A 27,560-nucleotide genomic window follows, 5' to 3' on the forward strand; every position below is an offset into this window, starting at 1 on the left:
AGAGTAAAGGTGAGATGAGCCTAGAAAGTGAAATGAAAGGTTTCAGTTTAGTATTTCAAAAAATATTGAACTTCAAACATAATTTATATTTATTGATAAAATTCTTAATTTCTTTTTCACCACTAAGATGTTCCAACTATTCTTAGTAGCAACCTATTTTACTGATAGCACCTTCTTTAGTGTTTCTACAGATAGCACCTTAGTTTTCATGTAGTGAAAGAGCTACATTTGAAGACTATCTAGTTTGGAATATCACCTCAAGAAAAAAAGAAGATGAAAGGCATGTAAGCCCATGGTCAGGTCTCTGAAACATCCAAAGAATGATCTCTGAGTAAGTCTTGATTAATTTCTTGTGTTTGTTTGGGAGGTTTTTTGCTTGTTTTTTTATTGGGTTTGGTTTGAGGGTTTTTTGCTTTATATGTTTTTGATTCTACCCTAAGCAGGTATTATGGCCTGGGCTACTTCTTGAAGCAAAACCAGGAAGGATACTGGTGCAGATTAGAGAGCACAGAGCACACAAACTGTATTCCAGCAGTTTCCCAACAAGGTCTTCTAAGGGAGAGAAATGGGAAATCTCCCTGGGATCTTACTAATGTAATAATAACACAATGTAATGTAATTCTTCCTGGTTATGCATGAGCAGCTTCTATCTCTTTTACCAGGTATATATAAATATACATCAAGGCTTTCCGCTGTTGCAGGGGCAATGTCTGTGAGGCATTGGTCTACACAGCATTTGAGGATATGACAACATAGCATGGTATAGCACTTTTACTCATGGAGAGGTGGGAAAGATAGACTGGAGGTAATATTTCTGTCAGTGGCCAAGTAAAGCCTTTTAAACTGTTCCTTGTAGAAAGATACCCCAAAGTTCTGTCTACATGCAACGTATGTTGTTATAATTGGACTAAATAAGTGCAATCTAACTCAGCGTATAGCAGTAAATGAAAGGCTTCCTGTCAGCTTCCCAAATTTTCTATTCAGAATGTCAAATAGTAAGGAATAATTTTCCTCTTAGCTGATTTCTCTGGTGACTACACAGGTACCACAAGACATATAATAAATTTATGTCCTAGCTGTACTGCTCCTTTTTCTGTTGTCTATCTGCCACATGCAGCATGTATAAAAACTGTCTCACCTTAAAAGCGAAGAAATGATCCTTATATTTTTCACCAAACACAAACTTGGCACCTGTGTCAGAGTACTCCAGAAAAGTCTAGGGACAGAACGCAAAGGAAATTAGCCATAAGCTCTTGGAACCTGCCAAAAACTAAGCAGATATTGCTAGCTGTCTTACAGAGATCTGGTGAAGTCCAAGGAGCTTGGGGTCTATATGAATCCAGGCCTCATTGACTGTGTCTGGCTGAACTGAGGATCCCTGCCCTGCTCTAGCAATAGTGCAGTCTCCTTCAGGGTATGTAGGGAAATGGCAAGGGCATAGGGCACAAATTCCTTGAGTATCCAACACCATAGAGGCCATAAGGTAAACTAAAAGAAACATTTATTTTTTCATCCCAATACTGTGGTGCATTTTTATGCACCATCATGCAAGTAAGTGCAATATATGATGTAGTTTAAAATAGAGATTTAATGGCTGAAGTAATGAGTTTTGGAAGGAGTACCTAAAAGCTAACCTAAAGAAATCTACTTTTTAATTTAGATCTGGTGGTACGTTTTTATACTCCTGATACCAACATATGCATTAATGATACAGTTTAAACTGGAGTTAAAGTACAGTTTATAACAGCTATAGTAATGAGTTCTAACAGGAGCAACCGTAAGCCGTATGACATTAATGAAAGGGAGCACCAGAACTGCTTCAGTTAGAGACTGAGAACCTGGTGACAAAACCCAGATGACTCTCACTGCTTGCAGATTAGACAGATGTCAGACCTGTGCCTTTGCTTCCACAGAGACAGTACATTCTGCACTGTCTTGTTTTACATGTGCTTAATTACCTGTGAAGAGCAGCTGTGAGAATAGTATCCCTGGGGTGAAAATTCTGAATGTCCTTCAGTGGGTACTCTCTGATCTGCATTTTGGATATTGCTTATTCATTACTTTACAGTAATGGGTTTTTTAAAAAAACTTTGTCTGCAGGGACACCTACAAACAGATCCCATCCACTCTCCAGAGATATTTTTCTGCTTGCAGATGTGGTTATTGCCACCTGTACATAGTTAAATTAATTTTCTTGTATATCATGAGAACTATGAAATGTCCCTCATGCCAGGACTGCTGCTACTCTAGAGACAACAGTGTTTCCGTCTTAAACTTCAAGGCTTTTCAGCATGTCATATTTAATTGCAAGGATGCTTTGGAGCTGGGCCACATCTAAGAGTTGTGCCCTGGCACAATAGTGGTTTTATGTTTCAAGGATGCAAGTTTTAACTTCAGCCCAAGGATGGTAAATCCATTAAGAATTGGGGTCATTCTGGCCATTACTCATCAGTCTGTCCCCCATAGTCTTGTATTAACTGGACAAAAAAAATGAGAAAATTGAATTCAGGTAGTCAATTACCATTCTGAGAACCCAGTTTTCCTTAGGAGGAGAAAATATTCAGGAGGAAACAGATCCTTGAACAGACTGACTGTTATATGAGAGTCTCAAGACAGAAAATTATAGTAAAAAAATTAAGGATTTTGCCAAGTAGCTTACCTGGATCTGAATGCCTAGCCAGTTAAATACATCAAAACCCACTTTGGTTCTCAGAATAAGAAGCCCAAGAATAAACTGCATTCCTATTCCTGAAAGTACTGGTCTCCAAGAAACCTAGATAGACAGAAAAATAAAGAAACTGTTTGTTATTTAAATAAATAATAATTTGCTTCAGACATTTATTAAAATAAGGCAAGGGGATTGTCTGACTATACTGCAGGATAGAAGCAGCTGCCAAACCAGGCTGTAATGGACTTGGATCTTCACATACCTGGACAGAGAATAAGGAGATTTTGTTACGGGGTTTCTCCTTGGGTAATTTCAACTCTGTTTTTGTTCCCCAGCTTAAAAGACTTTTGATACTTGAGAACTATTCAGTCATATATTGTGATTCATCGTATAAGGCAGTTGTAAGAAAAACTGTGGCTACCTGTGATGAGTTCCTCTTCACTACACTGAAGATTCCTGCCCTGCTGTCTCAGAAAACATCTTTGGTTTGTGAAAATTTGATCAAATTATTTACAAGACAAGGAGCTGAAATGGCATTCTAATTTGCTCAGATTGAATAATACAAATCAATTAGGTGCAATGAGGACTCATGGGAGAGTACAATGCCTTTGGAGTAGTTTGCACCTCAGCTGGAGATAGCAGCAGTTGCAGAGAATAGGACAGTTTCATTAGTCCTTGCTGAGAGGACTTCACCCTTTAAGGAAGTCTCAGCACTGATGCAAGAAGGGTGGAAAGTGTTGGTGAAACTTCGTGACCTGGACAGTGGATATATGACTAACAAAAGCATGCACTGGTATGTGAGGCATGCACACAGGAGTACAAGCCGAGGTGGGAGTTGTGGCGGCTGAACTAAGCCCTTTGTAATACCACAGCAGAACAGAGTGGTCATCTCTGATGGAAGATTAAAATAAATGGCGTTGACCAACCTATGGGAATAGGTGAGTGAGAAGTGAAAACCTCCATTTGGCCTCAGTTTCTGAGTTTGCAGTGGGAAGCAAACTTGTGAGGGATTAAGAGCTATACAAGGTAATCATATCTTCAGTTCCATGCAATTTGTGTTAATGTGATAACAGTGTCCTGAAATAAGTACCTGTCATGTCCAGAGGACTGTGGTGAGGCTCCTGTGGGTGAAAATATGGAGAAGGCCTACCTCTCCAGGAGCAAATGTGTTCCAACCCACATCAGAGCTGGAACAAAAGATGGGCAGCAGCTTCCCAAAATAATGAGAGGCAGGTGCTGGTACAGCCCCACACATGCTCAATAAGAGCAAAATTACTTACCTCAGAAATTAAATACATCACTTGGTATTGGGCAACCTTAAATTTTTACTTAAATTTTAGTAAGCATCTGTTACTCTTACTAAACTTGGTGGTAGCGTAGGGGAACAGGTTTTGAGACATTGAATAAAAAAATCCCAGAAGAGCCAACATGGACTAAATACTCACTCTGGTTGGATATTTGGAAAAGATAAGCATCAGGAGAACATACATCACAAGTCCACCAAAGGAGATTAGCTGGCGGGATCCCTGTTCCATTGTGTCAAAGATGAGCCAGCAGATGATAGTCATAATAAGAGCTGAACGCAACACCCTGGGGGGGAAAAAAAGCATCATGACATCCTGAAAAAGACCAGATATTCCTTTCCCTTCCCCTACCCACAACACTTACATTTCTGTTTGTGAATGAACTCTCTGTGCAATGTTGTAGACTGAAACATATAGTTCTACACAAGCAGGAATATGCCTTTGCTGATGCACCTCTAACAACAACATCACTTGGTAGCATTCCAAAGAAGTGTCCTCTAACAGGGTCCCTCAAGCCAGAGTAAAAACCCAGAAGAAAACCCAATAAAGCATAAGTGACTCTTGTCTGGGTGTTATTTCTATTAAACGAAGTGTGATATCTTCCTTTCTCACTCCATCCTCCGCTTTCTTCCCTTCCTTCCTTTCCTTTGTTGAATCTTTCCTTAGCTCTGGGCAAGACAGGCTGTGGTTTTTACAAATTGCACTGTGCCATTTAACTGGTGGGTCTATGAAGAACACTCTATCAAGGAGTAAGTTATAAATGGTTTATTTTTCCATAACCACATGTAATCTGTTAAGCTATATCAGAAACATTGATGAGAGCCATGTGTACATCTGTGTTTCAGTGTTTCTATGGTCCCCACTATGACAAAACCATGTTCAACTTACATATTGAAGGTAATTACCACAACAACAGCCTGAAAGGCAGCAAAATACATCATCCCATATACAGAGGGAAAATAAACACAAGTTTTTAGTGCTACTTGTGTCTAACAGTTAGCTTCCACTGATTTCAGAAACGGACACCCAAATTCCATTTTTAGACCTGGATTAAAAAACATTGCAGGTAAACTCCACAAAATAGCTTGGCCATTGCAAAGCTGGATAGCACTTTCTACACCTGGGAGATTTTCTGTCTCTTGGAGGAATATGGTTAAGCACTTAATCTGTGATGTGGATTGCAGCCCAGGTAATACAGCACTTACTGCCCCCGGTTTGTTCCATCTGCTACCTGGGGCTCTCCTGTTCCTTTTGCTTCTTCTCCCGAAGAGGCTGCCAGATTGCCTAATGGAGATGTGTCTTTGTGACTGATCTCTAATGTGGCTCCTGAGCAGAAGGATCACAATCTTTATAGCACCTTTCTTAGCAAAACCATTTCTAAATCTTAAGAATAAAATGGGACATTTTCCTGAACTGAGAATGACTCCACCTTAGAGTTCTTTCTCTCTCAGCTAGAAAGTAACCTTGCTGAAACAGAATGCAGCTGGTCAATTTGCTTTTCCTTTTTAATGATATTTCATGTGGTCTTTTCTCCAGTCTACAAGGCTCCTTTGGCTCCTCATTTTCCCAGGGATAATTTCAACATTCCTGATACATGCTCAGGAATACTTGAAATAAGCATCTGTCAGATTTAATTATCTACCATTTATCTGCCAGATGAATGTCTACCATCTCAAATTAAGGTTATATGACCTTATTATGACACTGATTGTGGCTGGCATGTTTTGATTCTTGAAGGCCAAGTAAAAATTGCTATGGGGATACATGGAAAAACAGTGTCTAGGTAACACACTCCAGTCATTAGCAGTCTGCATATGTTAGAGTTAAGGCTTTTGTGAACCTAACAGTTCTCTGAACAAATGACAGTGAGGCACTTTCTGGTTTGCAGAGTGAATGCAACACACCTGAACTTCTGTGAATGTATTCTCTTCCAACTATAAACTTGTTCTATCTCAATCTTTGGTATTTTTGTACACTTTATGTCAAGAGTTTTGATATCTAGTTACTGCATTTCAAACTTAAAGGTGTCTCTCATATCTATATACTGGAAAATATGAATTATTCTGTGATCTTATTGAAATTTGTGTGATTGACCCATCTTCCTGTGGGTGTAAGTTGAAATAAAACTATAGGAGTAATTTGACTAATGCGTTGTCCTTCTACATAAATAGAAAGTAATTAATATTTACCATTTCAGCCAAAACCACTGTTTTTTCAGATATCTTTCTCCAGGGGAAAAGAATGCAGTAATTTTGTCTTCATACTTAGCTATTAAAAAATCCCAGCAGATGAAGAATGTGGCCACCACAGTGATGATAAAGAGCGGCAAGGCTCTCTGAAAATTTGAACTGCAGGCTGCAATAAGTACTGCCAAGTATGCTGTCATAGAAACAAGAATATACATATCTGTTAGGCTGGTCTTTTTAAAAACAAATCATAAGGATCAAATCTTAAATTTATAGAATGTGATTAAAGTCAGGCCCGTGTTGATCTTTTCAGTGCTTTTCTGACTCTTTGGCGACATACTGAAAAACTTTGCTTTTGTAAATGGTGATGTGATATGCTCACAATATGAAAGATGGCTTTCATTCTGTTAGAGAAGGTTATATGCTTTGGCCAAGTTCATATCAAACACATTAACCACTTGACAAAATTAAATACAAAGAAAAACATGGAACTTCTTTTTCCTGTGTAAAACTGTGAAGTAAAAGTGTGAGTCTCATTCCTTCTTTCATAAGAGAATGAGTGTATCCAACAAAGCTGGAAAAAAACACCTAGAAATATGTAAATTGACTGATTTGATGGCCCTCTGAATTAATTGTGAAGCTTAAAAGTAGTTTACTTCTTAAAAAAGCTGTGAAATTATTCGTCATTTGGCAGTCTCATTGCTGATATATGCTGGCCAAAGAAATATTCAGTTCTTGTAAATAATAATTTGATTTTGTCTATGGCAAATAAGGTAGAAAGACTACAGATTTTTATGGCAAATTGGTTTTTTGTGTAATTACTGTATGTAACCCTGACATATCCTTAGCACTCACTTGTTCTCTTGAGCCATAACATGCCTGTACTATGACAAAGCAAGAAAAGCTGACATTACAAGGGCAGCATGCAAACAGCACTTTTATAACCACCTTCTGGTATGCTGGTGCCTACCTCACAAATGTGTTCCAGTTCTATATGTTCTCAGTGGTATTAGTAAGAAAATCACAAAAGCAAACTTGGTGAAACAAACCAACCTACTGGTTAATTAGGAAAGGGAGAAAGAAGAATATCTGAATGATTCTTCAGTGCGTGCTGTCATAAACACATTTCTTCTGAAAAACATTTTTTGTGGATATTGAGTGATATGGGTCAGAAAAGAAAACTCCTACTGACTGAAGTCTAGTCCTATTTGGTGCCTGACTCTTTTTTTTAATGTGGTTTCATAGTTTTGGGCAAGTTCCTGAAACTATAATTTTGGAGGCAGCTGGCAGTGGAGTAGACATAAAGACTGAACTATCCTGCTATCACAAACGTAATTGTTAGTCAGAGTGGAAACATGCCAGAGGAGCAGTTTAGCAAGATTTGTGGGTTTTGTTTCGAAATGAGAGGAAGTTTTGCAATCTGGAGTTTTTTTCTGGTACTAAATTCACTTTTAATTCCTTTGAAATGCAAACTTCAGCAATCCTGAGTATAATATATACTGTACCTGTCATTAAAATTCCACAGATCGCATAGTGAATTCTGATTTTATGTTTCTTGTAAAATTCACAGATTTTATCATAGTTCTTTTCTAAATGCCTAGAAAAATAGGAAAAAAATAATGAAGAACAGAAAATGTAAGATTTTGCAGAAGAAAATTGGGTTAAGTTGGTCAAAATTTCTCCACTGCAGTTGGAACTTGTTAACGCTTAAATTTGTCTTCCCAGGTGCCAAATAAAATTGTGCTCTTTGAGCAAGACTTCTTTGGGTTGATGTTGGACAAGTAAAAAAGAAAATATGGCAGATATCTAACTGGACAATCCGTTAATTACCTAATAGGTCAAAATCAGCAGGCAAGTTCCACTAGCCCCTGATGTGCAGCAGTTCTGTAAAGGGGTCTGTTAAGGTAGGTACAGATTTTGGGCCCATTAGTAGACCCACGAAGTCTGTTAATACAACCAGCCCAGCACTACTATGTGGAGCAGTAGGGTTGCTACAACTGTGAAGGCCTACGGCTGCATTTTTTGTGTAAAATAACCGATATCCACCTAAAACCTTATTACAGTGGGCATAGATGTTTCTGGATTTTTGAAAATTTGGTTGTGAATCACATTAACTTTTCACCTCATCAGCTCATGGAAGTTAAAATTATGTTGTATTTGAACATCCTGCTCTAGTATCAGTTCTTCCAACTATATGTGTTTCACTTTCGTTGTCTCCTCACCTTGATAAAGGTAACACAGAGTGATTTCATGAAGGAGATTGAAATCTAGAGAAATAGCAGTAAATGGAGTTAATTCAACACAGATTTCCAGTTATAAGTATGCTGGTGATACAGACATATTTCAGTTACAAAAGCTGTAGCTACATAAACACCCTCATATTGTGCAAACTGAAAAAGAAATCACAGCTGTACCTTTGTCATCTCAGAGGCACTGCTTGAGAAAGACACATCTCTGAAGCAGTGGCTCACACCCTCATTCTATAAAAGCAACATTATATTTAGAGATGCTGATTATCTACACTCTACTTGTTCGGAAACTAAATGCAGCCAGAGTTAGATACATACCAAAATTCAAAAATATCCTTCTTTTCTGCACTTAAAAAAAATTGATTTAATTTAAATGAAATTCAGGTGAAATAAGTAATATTAATTTAATTCATATCAGCACTCAAAAGAATAGAGCAGGAACACTTGCCTTCAGCAGTAAAAGTGTTATACGATCTCTCAGAAATCGTGATTGCTTTTGATGTTTCAAGTTTAGTTCTGAGAATTCCTGTTGCTTCACAAATCACAGCATCTTTTTTTTTTTAACTTATAAGAACATTAGGTTACCTACCCAATCTCAGCAGAGAGGTTAGATACAACAGAAAAAGAAAAAAAGGAGAAATGAGAGACAGATGTATGAAAAAGTCAATTACTTTATGAAATTTATGGCTCATTTGTCAACCAAGAGAAGAAAAAAATAATATCTACTATCTGTTACTGCTACTTATGAGACCTTTGGGATTTAAAATTGTTACTTTCAGATTACAATTTCTTGTAATCTCTTATTTGCTTTAACATATCTACTTTTTGTTTTATTAATTTAGGCTATTATCACTTTGGTACCAAAAGATCTTAAATATCCAGACATATGTCATAAATACGCAGCTCCCTTCTGAAAGATGACAGAAAAAAAATCTTCCTTATGAAATCTTCTTAATTTACGAAGGAAACATTATTTCCTAAAAGCTGGTCCTAGAGGCTTGAAATGCAGCACATTGCTGGTGGCTTTTACTTAACTGAAGATGTTGAAAAAACAGATCTCACTTAAGCGCATTAATATGAAATATTTGTATACGCCAAAACTATTCTCGTTTGCATTTTGCAACTCAGAAATCTATTTTCTATTGCACATGTACTCCAGAAGTGAATGTTAACACCTCGCACTTGTAGTGAATCGTTGTTATCAATAGACTGATCTTTCAAAGGGGCTGTCTCAGACCACAGGCTATTCAGTACTATCTGTCATTGAAAGAAGTCAAGGACACAAATGAAGATTCAGTATGACAGAAAAAGAAAATACAAGAAAACTGCATTAAAATATAATTTTAAGTATTGTATCTTCTATAGAGGGTTTGTTGTTTTCTCAAAAAAAAGGCAAAAACCTAAAAAACCTAATCCTCAAGTAAAATGTAGATGTATGTTTTCACTCCATGGTCACTTGGAAACAGTGCAAAGGAAGTGTAATAATTTTGCTCCATCAAAATAGCTTTTCCACAGCTGGGTAAATGACTATGCAAACTGAAAGACAATAATGAATCTTTAACTTTCTGAAAGAGACCACTGTTTAACTGTGTTTTAAAGAGACCTCACTTAAAAAAACTGTCATGGAAATGCTGGAAAAGCAGTTATTGTACAAAAATTAAAAATACTGCTCCTTTAATTTACAAAGCTTTAAAAGGATAGTTCCACAGTCACCCACGTCAGTTGTAAGGTATAATAATTTTAAACATACTGTGTTCCTGTATTACACAAAGTGTTAGGTGATACAAACATCTATGTAGCACAGGGGTATGGCAGTGAAATTTAGAGCTGTCACTCCAGAAGCAGATACACTAGCAGCTTTTTGCTTAGGCCAGGATGAAGCGAGTGCAAAACTTACTCATTTGTAATACATACCCTTTCGAGCGTGGTTGCTCATCGTCTGCTGAGGCACGTTTGTTTTCAAGGAGGTCACTTTCAATATTGATGTATTCATCCCCCTGGAAAACAGATTGGTGTTGAGGTTGTGAGAGGGGTGTATTCTTGTTAAACAAAGTATAAAAAACATCCCAACTGGCACATTGCTGAAAGAAGTTTCAAGTTTCTAGTCTGCACTGCATGCATGGCTCCAGCTCTCCTGTCTGCCACCAACTCTGTGACCAGTATCAGGCAAACCTAGTGTTTCGACTAGCTGTGAACGTTCTCAAGCCATCCGCACCATTTTCAAAAGGGAAATAAAAGTGGGAAGACATACCACTGTTACTCAGAGCTAAAGAGGGTGGGGTCCCATACAGAGTACCACTGCAGACAGGCAAAAAGCAAGACCTGCAGAGCAGCAAGTAGGGACAGCAGAGCTGCTATTTAGCCAGCTTGCCCAGCACCTCATGTAGACATTCCAAACTTCAATATGGATGGAACTTTTGCGTAGAGATAATGGTTAAATTGAGGGAGGCTTATTGTTTAAAAAATTTAATGAAGCTAAGAAATTTACTCTTAAGAAAAGCTGCTCTGAAAGGATAACAACTAACAATCTTTTAAAGAGAGCTATCATCCACAGGCTTTGTAGCAGAACAAAAAATTTGGCCAGATAGTGCACTTTCATCTGGAAAATAGCTTTTTGCTATCTGAATCCACATAAATCTGGCCACATTATAGCTTTTGAGTGACATCCACTCTGTGTGAAGACTGTCTTGAGGTGGCCGGGAGCAGCACAACCCCCCCAAGCTCCTTGGCACACCTGTGGGGGCTGCCATACCCACACTGCATTACTTCCCCCATCCCTGTCCAGCAGGGCACAGGGAAAGCACCTGTCCCATGGCTACGTCCCTCCATGTTCATGGTGGGGCCTGTGGAGGGGCTGATGACCCAGAGTAGGTGACCATTGCGTTCAGACAGCGGTGTACCCAGCTGGGCCCCTGGGGGCCACGCTCCCACCTCCTCCTTTGAACGCTGTGGTAGGGCAGCAAGACCAGCTGCTTACCCTACAGTGCCCGGCCAGCACCAGGGTACCTGATCGAGTGGACATGTTCTACCCTCTTGAGAGGAGTGGCCCACAGTACCCCCAGCCACTTTCGGAACAGTGGCAATCTGCAAGTAGGTTTACCTTTTCTTTTTCTGTCACTGTTGTTTCTAATTCCATTCCCCAATCTGCTGTGGAAAGCAAGGCCCACCACAGACCTTGCCCTGGCCCCTGCATTCTGTCTGGATTTCCTGCTGCAGGGGCTGCCGGAAGTCCTGGAAAGCCCTCAGATAGTTGCCAGGAAAAGATTTGAACCACAGTCTTAGAACAGCCTGTGTTAGAAGGGACCGTGAGATCACCTAGTTCCAACCTCCCTGTCATGGGCAGGGACACCTTCCACTAGATCAGATTGCTCAAAGTTTCAATCAGCTTGGCCTTGAACACCTCTGGGGATGGGGCATCCACAACTCCTCTGGGCAAACCATTCCAGTGCCTCACCACCCTCACAGTAAATAATTTCTTCCTGATACCTCATCTAAACCCACCCTCCTTCAGTTTAAAGCCATTCCTCCTTGTCCTATCATTATCCTTATAAACAGTTGTTCTCCCTCATTTTTTTAGAAGCCTCGTTTAAGTGCAGAAAGGCCACAATGGGATCTTCCCAATGCCTTCTCTTCTCCCAGCTGAACAACCCCATCACTGTCAGCCTGTCTTCAGACTTTGAATGATCTGAAACATGGAGAGAGTGGAGCAGTACGTATGTGGAAGCTGCTGTTCATTCCCCTAGGGAAAGTTGAGCCTGACACGAAGAGGAGTCTCTTGCTCCTCTTGACTGCAGTTTTTGGAGGGGTGTGTGTGGAGGAGTTGTGCAGCTCTGTGAAGCTGCACTAATACCTATGGCTGATTTTTGCTAAACTCAATTTCTTTCTCTCTTGCGTCTTGACTGTGAGATAAGGCAAGCCTGAAAAATGCCTACTAAGTTGCTATTATTTTTAGTAAGTGGCAGTAACTCTTCTCAATGGTTGCAGGAGTTAGGCTTGTCGCCTGAGGGACAAAGAGTGTTGATAGTATGTAAATATCATTTATTCCTGGGCTTAAGTTTGGGGTTTGTTGCATAGCAGTGTTTCTCACAGATTTTTGAACCTACATTATAAACCAGAAGAGTCCCATCCCTCTGTGTTGAAGAGCCATGCTTTCACATTTGCAGGCATCTATACTCTTTTTGGCACTATGTCCACTCTCCCAGTCACAGCCTGAAGCTCATGTCCTACAGGTATTTCCTTCATCCCCACCACCATTCCCAGTGCCCCTACTTCAAGGTCAGACCATACTCCCCCATCACTTTCCTTCATGCCACAGCATACTCCCTGGGCTTGGATCACCCACAGTCTGGGCTCTGGCTCTTTGACTTTGTGAAATATATGGTTTGTCTTGAGAATATAACCTATTTTTCCTCTTGAGTATTTCAATTAAAAAAAAATCAATCCAAATATTTTCACATTTTTTACAATGTATTTAAATATGCTCAGAATATTATTATGTCACTATTTTACTGTCACAAATACTTTCCTACACTGACATTAAAAGGTGTTCAGAAAATCTGAAATAAAAGACCACTTTGTGTGAAATTGGGCAGATACACAAGGAAAATGGAGAATGGATCCAAACCCCTTTTCTTCTTTTGTTTTTTCTCACGAACAAATATAATATCAGATCTGGCTCTTGGCGAGTGTTGGCCCTTGCTGAGGGTAACCCAAGGGCTGTGTGGAGCTTATGGACTTCTGCCAGCTAGGCCACAGCAAAATCCATCCGCTGCAGACCCTCAAAATAAATTTTTATGCATCAGTCACAATATGCCTGGGGAAGTGTCAGTGTGGGTATACTCATCTCTGCTAAACTTGCACCAAGTAGAGGTTGAGTGCTTTCAGATGGAGTCTTTCAGTGGGAAATTGTTTTTTCTGATAAAAATCAAGCTTTCATTGACTGCCACTACTTTTCTCCAATTTTCTACAGTTTCAATCAGTTCTGAAAGTCCTTTTTTTTCCTCTTTGTTTTAAAAATTTCCTTTTTCCTGGCTTTTTTTTGAAGAGAAAATTATAAGCATCGTCTACAACCTTTCTCTCCTAGGATCTCAGATCCCAGTCTAGTTCCCAGGACTGCATATCGGAACACTCCAACTGATCCTTTCTACCACTGTATATCTGGAATTACTTTAACTTTGAAATCAGGAGCATTATTTTGGCAGCATGCCTTTGCTGCCTTTGATTATAGCCAAAAAAACCAAGGGAAGATAGAAATGACTACCACTGCATCAGATATTTCTTATGTGCTCATTCAAGTACCGTCACCAAAACTGGCAAGTAGATATGATTACAACATAATGGAACATTTAGAACAGAAGTTTATTTCTGGACTGTGGATGTGAAAATGGTAATACTAGACTCTGGTGAAACACCTGTGGATTTTTTTAACCTGACTCTCGTGTTTTCATAGTGAGCTACTCACTGTGTGGGCTTAAACAAACATACAGTCAAAAGAAGTCAAAATGAATATGTTTATTATTAAAGTAATCTGTAATGTGTTTTTTTCTTCCTTCTCTGGTCGGTTTTACACCAGAGCTATTGTCCCAAGTTCATGTTTGTCTGAAATTTCCCCTATTTTGGATGTTCATTTAATAATTAAATATTGCTTAATTTATTATTAAATATTTAATAATATGTATTCTCTGTTAGACTGAAAGATTGTATCACTAAACCCAATGTTTAAAGATTCTCCTTTTCTACCTTCTCATGAGAAAATGGTTCTATGTCTGTAGGGGCCTGTCTGAGGTACAAAGGGATGTACCAGGGCAGAGATGGCCAGAGAGCATGCGCCGAGGTTTACAACACCCATTGGATAAAGGGGTCACATGGTTATGGGATATAAAAGGGAGCGGGAGTTTCGAATAAAGTCTCTTTGTTCACTATCTCACAGGGAGTGTACCATGATTTCTTTATTATATAAAGCCAGAGGCCACGTGGCACACTACATATGTCAACTCCATGTCCACACTATTCCCCCTGACTGCCATTTCTCATGCCTCTTTTGTATCTTGTATGAAGCCATTATGACAAAAGAATACGTTTTTTCTGAACCCTATACATCCTGACATTTTAACACGTTTTTACCTAGCCCTGGTGGCCTAGTGGTTAGCATGCGGCACTCTCACCGCTGTGACCCAGGTTCAAATCCCAGTCCCCCGGGCAGATGGAGCCCGTTAGCCCTGTGAGGCCATCCATCTATGAGAAGGTCACTCTAAACAAACCTACGTCCTGAGGACCTCACTGCCATTGTCCAAGCTCGCTTGGCCCCGGCAGATGAACCTTAGGATTAAAGGGTGGGCTCAGTTCAGCGCATGCTGTGTCTCACCTAAAAAATCCATTGCGCAGGCTGGAAAGGTAAAAGACCTTTCCCAAAATCTTCGTTCGCGAAGACTGGCCATTATTATTTTGAGAACAGAACTCACTTCTCTGTCAGTTTATACACTTTAAATGAAATTCAAATTTTGTTAAAATATTTGTCTTGGTTGTATTGTCACAGCCAATTACTGACATTGAATTTTAGGTCTGCAAACTTACATAAAGTTCTTTGAAAAAAAAAAAAAAGAAAAAAAGAAAAAACCATACCTGATTAGTGTGTCCTGTTCTCTTATTTTGTGAATTCTTGATTTTCTGTGAACTGTCTTCGAGGCCTTTCAGATTTGTAGCATCCATACTTTCACTGTCATTCTAGAACATGACAAGACCAGAAATTGTGTTGGTTCAAATCAGAAGCTGAAAGCCTTTCTCGTATGTGGTAAGAACTGATTTATGATCTGATGCCTGTGCTTCCAAATGAATAAGTGAATAGATGACAGTAAATGGCCTCAAGTTGCACCAGCAGAGGTTTAGATTAAATACTGGGAAATATTTCTTCGCTGAAAGGGTGGTCAGGTACTGGAACAGGTTGCCCAGGGAAGTGGTGGAATGACCAGGCCTGAAGCGTTCCAAAAACCTGTAGATGTGGCACTTTGGGGTCGTGGTTAAGTGGTGAAAAGGGTGGAGCTAGATTAATGGTTGGACTTGATAATCTCAGAGGTCTTTTACAATCTAAATGATTCTACAATTCTGTTTGTTTCTTTACTAATACAGAGAGCCCAACTCGGTGTACAGAGCTTGACTGTTCCAGTCCCTGCACTATTGCCCAAAGCTGCATCAGCCATGGATGGTGCTCAGCTAATGGGTATCTGCTATTTTCTTGACTAAACTCACATGTCCTTGAGCTGCTGCCCTTCGTCTCAGAATCGGTTCAACAAGTTAACAAAGATCCAACCTTCCTTCTTACCAAGGGCAAAATGGACTGTTTGGGACTTTCCTGGTTATTAGTACCTTTGTTCCAGTACTCCTTATGCACATGCAGTAAATGTGTATTTTTAAAAAAATATGCCAAATATTCCAAATTGCTCTTGGAATAAAACGCTCAGGGTGACTTTAAAGAGAAGAGTTAGCTTTACTGCATTAATCCTCTGAGGTATAGCTTTTATCAGAGTATACTGAGACAGCCATAACCAGTTCCACTATTACTAATTTTTTTTTAAAATAAATTCCGAAGATTACTTTTCTTGTTTCTTAATGTTATGAAGGATCCACTATCTCTGTTTAATGGTCTTTAAAGGTCTAGTTCTTATTTTGGTTTTGTAAGAAATCTGCTTAAACGAAATATCAGGTAGCTTATATCTGCAATTGTTATGAATGTTTTATATTTCAGTGATTTCTTATGGCAGCAGTTACAGTACAGCCATGTCACTGGGTTTTATTGCATTAACTATCTCATTATTTGCATTTAGCCTTTTAATAAAACAATCACTTCCAAATGAACAACACAAAATAAGCATAATCATAGTAAATTATGATAAAGGCAGGAATAAGCAGTACTACTAAAAATAAATAGAATTTTCCCTTTTAGCAGACACATGACATTAGAAACAACTGCAACACTGTTCAGTAACATATTTTCCTTAAAGACACTTTGACTCTAAACCTGACAAAAAAACCTCTGTTTCAGTAAAAGTGGTTCTGTAACCTTGTGTGTCTGGGGGAGAGAGGAGTCACAATTAGCTGTTTATTCACGTGTTGTGGCCTTGATACATTAGTTCCTTCCTTCTAAGAGAAGAGTATCTTTTCATTCCCTTAAGAGGGAGGTATTTCTTCTAACCGTGCTGTCACAGGAGTTTTCTGTAGCTGCCCCTGCAGTTGACAATGAAAGCGTCTACTGAACACTGCATACAAGGGGAAAAAAAAAATCAAAAGAAGTAGTGATTAACTGTAGCATTGAGAAATAATATATTAAAAATACTACAGGACAGCATAATGAAGTCAAAGTGGTATGGTTCTGTAATTGACACGTGCCTCTGGGAATAGTCTCTAAAGATTTCTACACTTCTTGCTGAGCAAGAAAAAGTAGAGATTTCTTAGGACTTTTGTCAGTGAACATGTGAAAAACAATAAGCATGCGAGTTGCTGTCTATAAACTACAAAAGTACAGAATAATTTTCATTTGGAGAAATCTCTAGAAGTCATTTTGTCCAACGCACCATTCAGCTGCAGTAGTTACATAACAGCTTCATTCATATTTTAGGCCACAATTGAAGGATTACAGAATTGGTTATTTTAAAGTTTTACAATATGAAAATTGGTATGAAGCAAGTGCTTCTGCTTTTACATGCTGCTTTACTTTTCCTGACTGGAATTCCCCTCTTGCAAAATATTAAAGAGCAAGAGCATCATCCGTGTAAGTGAAGCACTCTTTCAGTGTTTGTTTAGTTCCCTCATGTTGAGCTGTTCATTTGCCAAGTCTTTTTGCATAACCACATTCATTGACCTTCCCTGCCATAGTCACCAACTTTCGAAGGAGGATGGGTTCTGCAAAGAGGTAATAACTTTCATTGTTGTGCTTTTAACAAGAACAGACACTCTAGAGTAGGTGGTTTTTTTCCACTCTAGAGTAGGTGTTTCACTCTAGAGTGAAAAAACACGCTAGAGTAGGTGTTTTTTCTCTCATGCTAGTTAGTGATGAAAACAGATTGGCCATCAGTGCATGCAGGCAGGTGCTTAAACTGTTTATGGTTTAAGGGCAGATTAGAATCAGAATATTTATGGAACTCGGTGGAAAACAGACACTACAAAAGCAAATGGTTTAATATTGGGGTTTGTTGCATTTCATTAGATTTTTAATTGTATTCGGTTAGCTGAAATGAAGCCATCTGATTTACAGTTCAAAACTTGCTTTTCTTTAAGTACTCTGAACTGAAGATCATTTATCTAAGCTTTTCTTCATGTACCATCTTTTGCTAGCCAGTGTCATGATTCCGAAGGAGTTACAAGGCATTTTAAACGTGGAGGAACAATTTTTTTCAATCAATAATCATAGCATTCATAATTTCCTGTCCAATGATAAAATTCTTTGTACCTGTGTACAGGGCAGGATGATTAATGTTCATTATCCATGTGCTAAACCACAGCAAATGAGCTGCAGATACAGGAGATAAGAAACATGTACTGGCAGATTTAAATTTAGCAGGCTAAATCTTCATGGGGTATTTTGAAAAGGGCTGTAAATAAGACTCCCCACCTCTGAGCACATTGGTGTTTTTTTAGAAATTTTAAGTTGTTAGTCTTGGATAGGAGAGTTGGATAGTATCCTAAAATGCAAGGTTTACTTAAAAAACAAGCATGGCTTTGAAAAGCAAGTTTTGAAAACATGGAAAAGGACTGCATAAGTTCCTGTCTGGATCTGATGAAGTAATGCAGTGCAACACCTTCATCATTTCCAAGGGAAATTACAAAAATTACATGAAACATAAATTCTTAATAGTGCCTATAGTCTTAATTAACAAACCAGATATTTAGGAAGTATTTAGGAAGTAGTAGAGAATGGTGCAAACACAGAAACAAATGGCAATTTTTAGGATACATTTTAAGCTTGTTCGAATGAAATGGAGTACAAATACTGCATGTGTTATGGCAATAACAATGTCCTATGCACTATGAGTAAAAGGCAGAATTTTAAAGAGGATCATTCCTTATGTCAGCTTCTTAAGAGCATGGTGTGCTCAGCTATAGACATTAGTACAGATTGCTTATTGCATCATAACACTGACAATAGGAGGCCAGTGAAAAATAAATATTTATTACCTATTACCTTTACTTTGCATTGTATTCATTCTGTTTACCTCCATATTGTTTTTAAATGTAGGGGAGTTTATTCATCCCACCTACCTTTCCTTTTTATAAGGCAGCTTTTGTCATTCCTTGAGGAGTAAGTGTTATTTAATGTTTAAAGTTACCAGAGATTTGAATCATCAGAACTGATTATATAAAATTTTTCCCTTTTAAATGAGGACTAAATAGAAGCTAGGTGAATCCAATCTCAATTTTAGGGTTATTGTTAGTGTTACGGGGTTTCGGAGAAGGAATTCTGTGGACAACTGTAGCAGTGCTCCAGCCAGTGCCATCAGAGAGAAGTTAACTGAACCACGTTGAAGGCAAGAGACACAATAGTGTTTCCATACATTATGTGTGACATTATGGTAACTATAGATGCACAATGTACTACATTAGCAGGTAGACGCTGAACATGGTCAATTTTCTGAATTGAGGATAATGATTTAGGTTCCTTAAGTTGCATGACATTTTTAAGGGAAAAATATTAACAACCTGAATGTCTCATTACAAATACTGCAGCGATCCATTGATTCTAGTTATGACGTTGCATCCAAAGCAAGTAACTTTAGCATGTAGGTCTTAACAATTGCATTATGTTATGTTGGACTGAAGGATAGGAGCATGCTAGGAAGATTGGCAGTGTGGGTAGAGCTATGTATCCTCTTAAAACCAATACGAGAAGCTTACTCGTTGTAAGTCACCCAAACGGCTGTTCTGTTAGTAACTAAGATGTCCCTAATATCAAAGAGAGAGAGAAAACAAGAGGTACAGCAGAGCTGTACATTTAGGCTTTATTTTCTGTTTTGAGACAATTTTGAGCTGCTGATAGGATGAAAATTTACTTCTGGGTCTCCCACGTACTGGCATTATCACAAGGCAATAATGCAGGACATACAGACTTCAATGTTAGTTCAAGTGGAAACTGCATAATGTACAAAAGAAGTAGGTGATATTTTGCAGGATTGTGCATTTTTGAAAATGTAATTAGTGGTATTAATATAACTTTATTCTACAGTCTGTATGTCCTGTCTGAGAATTAACATTGGTTAATTTCTGAGGGAGTACCATTGGAAAGGATGATGCCATGAAGTGCTTCTGTGATACAAGAGCCTATCAGAGTAGAGATGGACGTGTGTGTTTGCTGTATCAATAGCAAACGTGAAATTGAGAAGACCTTATAGTTATACTGCCTTCGACCACTTCTATGACAAATCACAAGGCATATTGCTCTATATTACAATCCCTACATCCCGTTAAGGATCCCTCTACAAAAGAAAGCACTATGTTTCTCATTCTTGACTTAATAAACCTCTGATATGATCCTTCATTTATCGCTTGTTAGCCTTGAGCTGCTTAGTATTACATTGAGAGCTGTTTTGTTAACTTAGGTACTTTCTAAAACAAATTAGCTAAGTTGGATTTACTTTGTCCCTCTCTTACTCCGTCCCCTTGTGCATTGATCATGAAGTGGTTCAGGTACATCTGGAGACACTTATGGATACTTCAAATGATACTTACAAGGATACTTAAAATGGTTTCAATTAACCCTTTTCCAGAACACTTATATTTTGTGATTTAGGTAAGATATTCATTGCTTAATACTGTAAGACATTGTTATCTTGAAGGAATTCAAGTGTTCACTTTTTATGCAAGAAAAGTTTAAATACAAGAAATAGGAAAAAATTATGAGATTGATTACTTCTCAGTGGCTTCTACTGTGAAGTGATTTATTTGTCTAAATGCAGAAGTTTACTTAGTTCCTTCTGTGGCTTATTTTCTCTAAGGAGTGGCTTACATATTGAGTCAGAGATAGACAGTGTAAATGTAATTGTGAACACCCGCTGATGTTCCAGGAAAAAAACCCAAACCAACTAACCAACCAAAAAACCAAAACACCAGGGTCAGACCAGGTTTCATTGTTGGATAGCCTCGGTGATTTGGCATTTGAATTATTTAAATCAGAGAGGATTTGCAGGCTCTTGCAAAACTCTGCAACAGACAGGAAAGGAAGAACCTGGGTTCCCTGCACACGGTCCAGGTGAGCTAGGCTGTGCAAGGCAGAGGGTTAACCCAGATCACTCTACTGTGCTCCACAGAGACTGCTAAGGAAAAAGGTGATTTTCAGCTTATGTTATTCAAGAGCATTCAACGAGCTTCCAGCTAGGAAGGGGCTCCTCTCCTTTTTGGGTTTATACGCACAGACTTTGGAAGCCAATGGCACTAGCCTAGGCACACATTTTATGTGAAAACACGACACCTTCTCAGATTACCCAGGAAAATGACCTAACCAGTGGGCTATCATGTTTTAAGGGAATTATCTCTCTGTCTCCTCTTGGAGCATGGATTATTAACTATTGACTGAAGCAGGGACTTCACCCTGACGCGCCTACATTCCACAAATATTCCCTGACCAGCAGACTCTCACATCAGTCTGTTGCTTATCTGTCTCTATAGCGCAATGAATAAATATACAGAGTGGTTGGATGTCACTGATGTTATGCAATATTCCACATGCCTAGCTTCTACGAAGACCTTTCTGCGTTATTTGAATAGTGTCGGCTGATATTCCAATCCACTACCCACTTCCTGATAGCTGAGCTCAGGGGCAGGGTAAGGATGAGAGGCTGCAGAGGAGAGCAAGGGGTGGCTTTGCTAACACAGCACTCTTCAGGACACTTAAAAGCACTGTCTCCTCTAGACCTATTGCACCTTTGGCAACAAGTGCAGTGACACAGCTTGGCCGTGGGGTCGCAAATTTTTGTTTGTCCCTCCTCTAATTTCAGTGAAAGCACACGGATGCTGGGCACTGAGAAACAATAACTACCTCAGTTTTCTTGGGATTGGGTTTTTTGCTTTGGGTTTGTTTTTTGGGGTTTTTTTTGTGTTTCTGCTTTCGAAATCTGCATTTTTCAAATGGCTTTTAATATTACTTTATGCACATAAAATGCAGAATCTTTTGGGTTGGCTCTTTACCTTCTCTCTTGGGAGCAGAACAAGACAATTGCACTTCTTTTATGCCTGGGAGAATGATATGCCCCACCGATTAAATTATTATTTTTCTCATGTTATTAATATACATTGCTTTGATGAGTTATTTATCCATTGCATAATGATGACCCTTCTCTTCAACAGAACTGTAAATCACTTATCCTCAGGAAAAACAAGTAAAGGATATAGCAGCTGGATAAGCTAGTGAGATCCATCAGCCTATGAAATATTAGTGAGTCAGGAGACTTTTCAAAGATAGCTGCATACCGGGCAGCAGATGAATGCAGTGAGCGGAGCATGCTCCTGAATGTGTCACTTGTGCTCCAGCTTTTTTTACAAGAGCCGTGTACTTCAGCAGGATATCAGAGCAAAGCATGTAAGGTGTTGTAAAATATCTGCAGGTAGAGAGAAGAAATTGCTTTTTCTTTTTTCAGGAACTGAATTAAGCATTGTTCATTGGTTTTAAGTCCTTCCTCTTCCCCACAAACAAAGGAAACTGTGCTTACCTGGAAGGCCAAATTGTGCACTCCTGAGGGATCACAGTTGGTCTCCGTCAGCTCCATGGGCCTAATCTGGGGGGAATGTTGAAAGCTACTTGCAGCACAGGACAACAACAGCCAGAACCTGGTTAATCCATCCACAGAACAGGTATCACTTGAAGCCTAGTTAGCTGGAGGCCCTCTCAGATTACTCTTGATCACTCTTAGCTCCACCTTCTCGCTCCCCTGGTACAGCCCTTTTGGCCAGCATGAAAAATGGCATTCAGTGTTTTCAGAAGGGAGGATACCTAGGGGCACCAGAAATATATCTTACCGGGTATATGTCTGGGTGAGTCCAAAGGCAAATGGGTGTACTCATATGACTTCTGGCTTTTCTCACTTGTGTAGGGGAAAATCTTCCACACTCAGATTTTGAGAGGTCAACACAGTTTTAGTCTTTTTTACAGGTATTCTCAAGTAAGTATTTTTGTGAAATCATTGTAGCTCTATTTTTATAGCAGTTAAGGAGTTCACCCAGGAAGAGAAAAAATCAGAATGCGAACAACTCCCAAAACTCTTACAAATACTGGTTACGCATTTTCAGCTGGCATCCTGTATTTTATGGCATGGAGTCATTTGGTTATCTGTCCGCAGATAACTCTCTTTAACCAGAGAGTTTTTCTAACACTTTTCAGGCTTACTATTTGCAGTATTGCAAATATGCATTCTTAGAACTATCAGTTGGGTCTCTTACCTATGTTTTTTGTTGACTATGGACTTTGTGTATACAGATTGTTCTAAGTCTTGAAAACAGTAGCACTATTACAGACACTGATGTCAGATAGGATTTGTGTGAATATAAATTTTGCCTTTAAGAGCAACAAAAATGATAGTGTTCTGTTTCTTTGAAATACAGCAAAGTATATTTATGTATTCATTAGGTGCCAACATTCATGTCTTTCTACACACAGATTGAAACTGCCATGAGTTATGCCTCATCCTGTGAAAAGCAAAATATTATGCCCAGGTTTACGTTTAAAGATGGAACGGATTAGCAGGACCGAATATATTATTTGGAATAAAGAACAATTACATGAAAAATAAGATGCATCTTTCTGAGGAATCTTCCAACTATGTTTTACTAACATTATAAATCATACTGTTGCAATATATATTTTATGAATCTCATAACTATTGCTCAAGAGGGAGAGATAGTTGGGGTTTTTTTTCAGTAAGAAGTGCATGACTTTTAATGATTTACTATGGTTTTCAATGTTCAGAATATTTTTGGTGCCCCAGGTTTTGGAATCAGCATGTTTGTTGCTATTTGTATTTTCCCTTTGAGTAGAGGAAATTCTCTGACTAATTGATTCTCTGCACAATACTCTCCAGCAAGAAATAGCTGAAAATATCTTTAAAGTTTGAATATAAGTGCCTGCTAATTACTGCATACCTCAGCTGTTTTTCTCTTCCTTTCTTCCTTCTCTCTTCCTTCCAATTTTGAACATGTTTTTACTATTAGCAGGCAGAGGAAACAAGACAATGAATTATTTTCAAATCTACTCCATGCGGTTTTAAAATATGTAGTCTTCACTTGCATGGTTCGAAGAAAGGTGTACCCTGCTAACTATTACAAGATGTGAGTATTTTCTGTTATTATTCCTCTTCTTCTGACAACCCATTAGATAATTTTCAAAACTTATTTTCTCATTGAAAAATCTCAGAATAACACTGACTCAATAATTTCAGTGCAGTTTCCTCCTCTGAAGTATATGTTGTGTTAAAAAACTCAGAGGATATTGAAAACAAAATCCACATATCCAAGACAAGTCCTGAAATCACTATAAAAAGAATTAAATGTGCCATTTCCCTGTGGACAGAGGACCATACAGTTAAAGGAAAGGTGGAAACTCACTGATATTTTTGGACAGGAATATATTTTTATTTATATTTATATATATATATATATATATAAAATATATTGGTCAGAAATATATTTAATGTTTGACTAACAGCAAAACCCCTTCCTGTTTCTAGTTAGTTTAAATACTTACATGAACACATGGGTGAACTCCCTAACTACTATAAAAATTTCGTGCAGCTTGGTTAGGCCAGAAAGGCTTTTTTGGGTAGTATAGAAATATTAATCAACAGCACTGCTTACAGTATAAATATCAGGCAAATGCATAGCAATATGATTCATGCTAATTTGCTAGATGCATAGAAAAGATGAGCAGGAGTATTAAAAACAAGTAAAGTATCCAAAAAAGAGTAGGATCATTCTGGTTTTTTTCATTGTTGAACTGTGAGAAGCAACTTCATAGTTAGGACTTGTAAAGTTGTTCAAAAAATCAAATTTTTTACACACTTAATTGATCCTATTAATTGTCTATAGTTGTGCTAATAATACTCAGCAGTGGTTTCAAGAACATTTCATTTCAAAGTTTCAAAAGCTTTGAGATAAACCAATCTGTCTCTCTTACATACCCTGAGTAAACTGCTCCTCAGTGGAAAAGTCAATGGAAGAAAAGCATGATTATCACTGAGAAGTGGTTGGCAAGTAGAAGATCAGTTCCTTTACATTTTGCTATATATCCTAACATTTATTGCGCCAGTCCTGCTTATCCCTCTACTGACTTCTCTGAGTGAAAAAAATGCCTTCCATATTTGAAAATACATGGACCAAAACCACCATATTTTGTTAACATCTATAATCTCCAATCTCAAGTGTTTGCAGTGTGGCCTATTCAGTTTTAAGAAATATTTTCATTTTGATACTAATGTAAAAGATAAACTCTAAACCTCCACATTATCACAAGAATGAAGGACGTAGGGAAGAAAATACTGTTTCGGGGGAAAGAAATATAATTTTATGTGTGTAAAATTGTCCCTCAACACACACTTTTCTTGGAAAATATGTCTTTGGGACTCATTTCTAGCAGAGGGAAACTTCCCCTCCCAGTTTTCCAGGAGGTTTTCCCGGTCCTGCATTCTTAGGGAAAAGAAGACAGTGAAAAGCTCTTTGGAAGATAAAAAAAAGCCATAAAAAAATCAGAATGCTGTCAAGTGTGATGAAATCTGGGCATTTGTGTACAAAGTGACTGTAAATGAGATGGCTGAGTGGCCTTCTTCCCTCCCAGGCTGGGCCATGAGTTCAGTTTTTGGTCCTCACTATTCACAGCCTCTTGCCCAGTAAATCTCCAGCCCCTACTCTGGCTTCCAGCTATCCTGGGATCTTTTGAAATCTGTATGATTTTGAGCAGAATTGTTATCTTTCTTGTTTATCTTTTCTTGTTCACTTTCTAGTTTTTCTGTGGCAGTAGAAATGAAACTGTTTCATGCTTACCAGTTGTCCTAAGGTTCCCCTTCACGAAAGGAAACACTGTAAAAAAGTGCATGTTTGACAAATGCAATGAATTAGGGAGGAAGAAAAACTTTTTAGACGAAAGTCAAGGGCCTTTGAGAACTACTGTGTTTTACCTTGTGACAAGTACCCATGTAAGGCTAAACAAAAGGAATCTTACATCTATTGATTCTCAGAGTGTAGCAATAAATTCAGAAGAGTTCAAAGTGACCACCATAGAGGGAGCAGTCTTTCTGAGAAACATAGAAAAGGGATTTTATGTCATTCCTTAATCGTATGATACTAGGGCTAAGTAAAAGAAAATAACACTACATAGATGCTTCCATAGCATGTTCATGTGAACACAGAATGAAAACAAACAAACGAATAAAAGCATATAAAAGAAGAAAGGTATACACTTAAAGGTAACAGAAAGGATTACATTAAAGAATACTAATAAGGAAACTACCTGATAACCTGCAGTCGAAGTCACCCAGATTTGAAAAGCAGCACTGGTGAGAGATTTAACCTCGAAGTCTCTGTAAGATTGTCTTATCTGTCAGCAAGCGGTCCTATCTTTCCTTTTTTTTAATCCATCACTCAGTCACACTGTCAGTTCAGCAGGCTTATATTTTCACAATAACAAAGCTAAGTATTGTGTCCTAATTTACTGCACCTCTGGCATCAGAGTCTCCTTAATAACACAAAAAATACGGCAGGAGGAAGAGGACTGGGGTGCATTCTAGCCTGAGTACCTTTAATTTAGTTTATTAGTACTAGAAGTACCTTTTATCTAGTACAGATAACAAGCCCTCTCCAAGAACATGAACTGTGCGTGCATTTTCAAGAGGAAGTAAAGAAACAATTTGGACTTTATCGGACTGAAGTACTATACTAATACAAGCTCTATTGGGGCAAATTTCTTACCCATTAGCTTTGTTTTGTTTGTTGGTCTATTGATATGGATTGGGTTTGGGATTAGCTTTTTTGCTTGGGTGATACTGATACTTCCTCTAAGAGAATGGCAAATACACTACTCATACACTTCCACTAAACAATCCTACTTTAATTATATACATAAATTTTGGTGGAATGGATGACTTGGAAGCTGGCCCAGCACATACTGTGGTGTTGAATAAATATTCCGTAAGTCTACAGTGATAACAAATTGCCAGAAATGAGACCAGTATGGAGGAAAAAGTCTTGAAGACAAGTGAGATTGAATATGAACTATTAACTCTAAGTTGCTGTGCTAAATCTCTTCTTCGTGCTGGTTCCCTAGGTATACTAGAGATGATATAGCATCTCTCTGCTCGATGCAATAGGATCATGCAGCATGATTCTATTAAAAGTCATCACTTGAGTGCTGAATGCAATTTAAAAGAAATAACAAAAGCCTTTTTTAAAACAGAAAGAATCCTCCCCTTTGAATATTATAAAGTTAGTTCCTTGGAATACTTAAATGTGCTTAAGCACCCTTTAGTATTTTCTTTATCTGTGCATTTTACATTTATTGACCAGAAACAGAAGTTGAAGTAAAATATGCTTCAGAAGAGAAAATACCTTCCTGTGTTCTGAAATATTACACCACTCAAGGACAACATATGCACTCGGTTTGAATTCCAGGGCATTCTTTTAGAACTGCTGCCTCCTGGGGAGGGAGAGGCACTATTTAAAATGCTCTTTTGAATTTTTAATGGATATTTAGAAGTTCAAGCCTTTGCAGCAGCTGAGGAGATGAAGAGGTCAACAGTGGCTAAATGGCACTCTCAACATACTGCTATTAACACAGCTAAAGCTGTTATCATCCTGATCACTTTCAGAGAGGGCTTGCCCTAGAGCACAATTTGGGGCTAGGTTGCTCCCAGCATCACAGTAGTGTTACCCAGACCGGTTCTTCCAGCTGAAATTAAATTAGTGCTGGAGCCTGGAGATGCTTGCACCCTGTGTCATCCCAACAGGACCATTTCATCCATCCCCTGCACTGTTCACTTTGTCTGGGAAACAGTCAAACTCATCTTGCAAGACAAAGAGCCTAGAATTATGCCTAAGAATAAAAAATATGTGTTCTAAGCACAGTTTAGTACAAGTAGTTGCAACCTCCCACTCATCACTTAGGAATTTGGCATAAATATCTTTAAGGTCC

General features: G+C 38.4%; 1 protein-coding gene across 3 annotated transcripts in view; it reads right to left on the reverse strand.

Moving 5' to 3' along the window:
• SLC28A3 (solute carrier family 28 member 3) overlaps positions 1-22,339 on the reverse strand; it is a 39,137-nt gene extending 16,798 nt beyond the window's left edge. The window contains exons 1-9 of one of the 3 annotated variants that reach the window (XM_027670813.1): positions 22,099-22,339; positions 15,029-15,130; positions 11,508-11,660; positions 10,322-10,404; positions 7,664-7,755; positions 6,162-6,351; positions 4,114-4,258; positions 2,660-2,773; positions 1,139-1,216 (exon numbers count right to left, since the gene is read on the reverse strand). In XM_027670813.1, the coding sequence (XP_027526614.1) occupies positions 1,139-1,216; positions 2,660-2,773; positions 4,114-4,258; positions 6,162-6,351; positions 7,664-7,755; positions 10,322-10,404; positions 11,508-11,660; positions 15,029-15,130; positions 22,099-22,155 (1,014 nt within the window). In that variant the 5' untranslated portion in view covers positions 22,156-22,339. Of the gene's footprint in view, positions 1-1,138; positions 1,217-2,659; positions 2,774-4,113; positions 4,259-6,161; positions 6,352-7,663; positions 7,756-10,321; positions 10,405-11,507; positions 11,663-11,952; positions 12,060-15,028; positions 15,131-22,098 lie in introns of those variants that run through there. The other 2 variants (XM_027670814.1, XM_027670815.1) reach the window with 2 other exon arrangements.
• Positions 22,340-27,560: the final 5,221 nt, after the last annotated feature.

The sequence above is a fragment of the Neopelma chrysocephalum genome, unplaced genomic scaffold, assembly GCF_003984885.1.
Source record: "Neopelma chrysocephalum unplaced genomic scaffold, ASM398488v2 Primary Assembly neopelma1_96936, whole genome shotgun sequence".
Taxonomy (NCBI): Eukaryota; Metazoa; Chordata; class Aves; order Passeriformes; family Pipridae; genus Neopelma; species Neopelma chrysocephalum.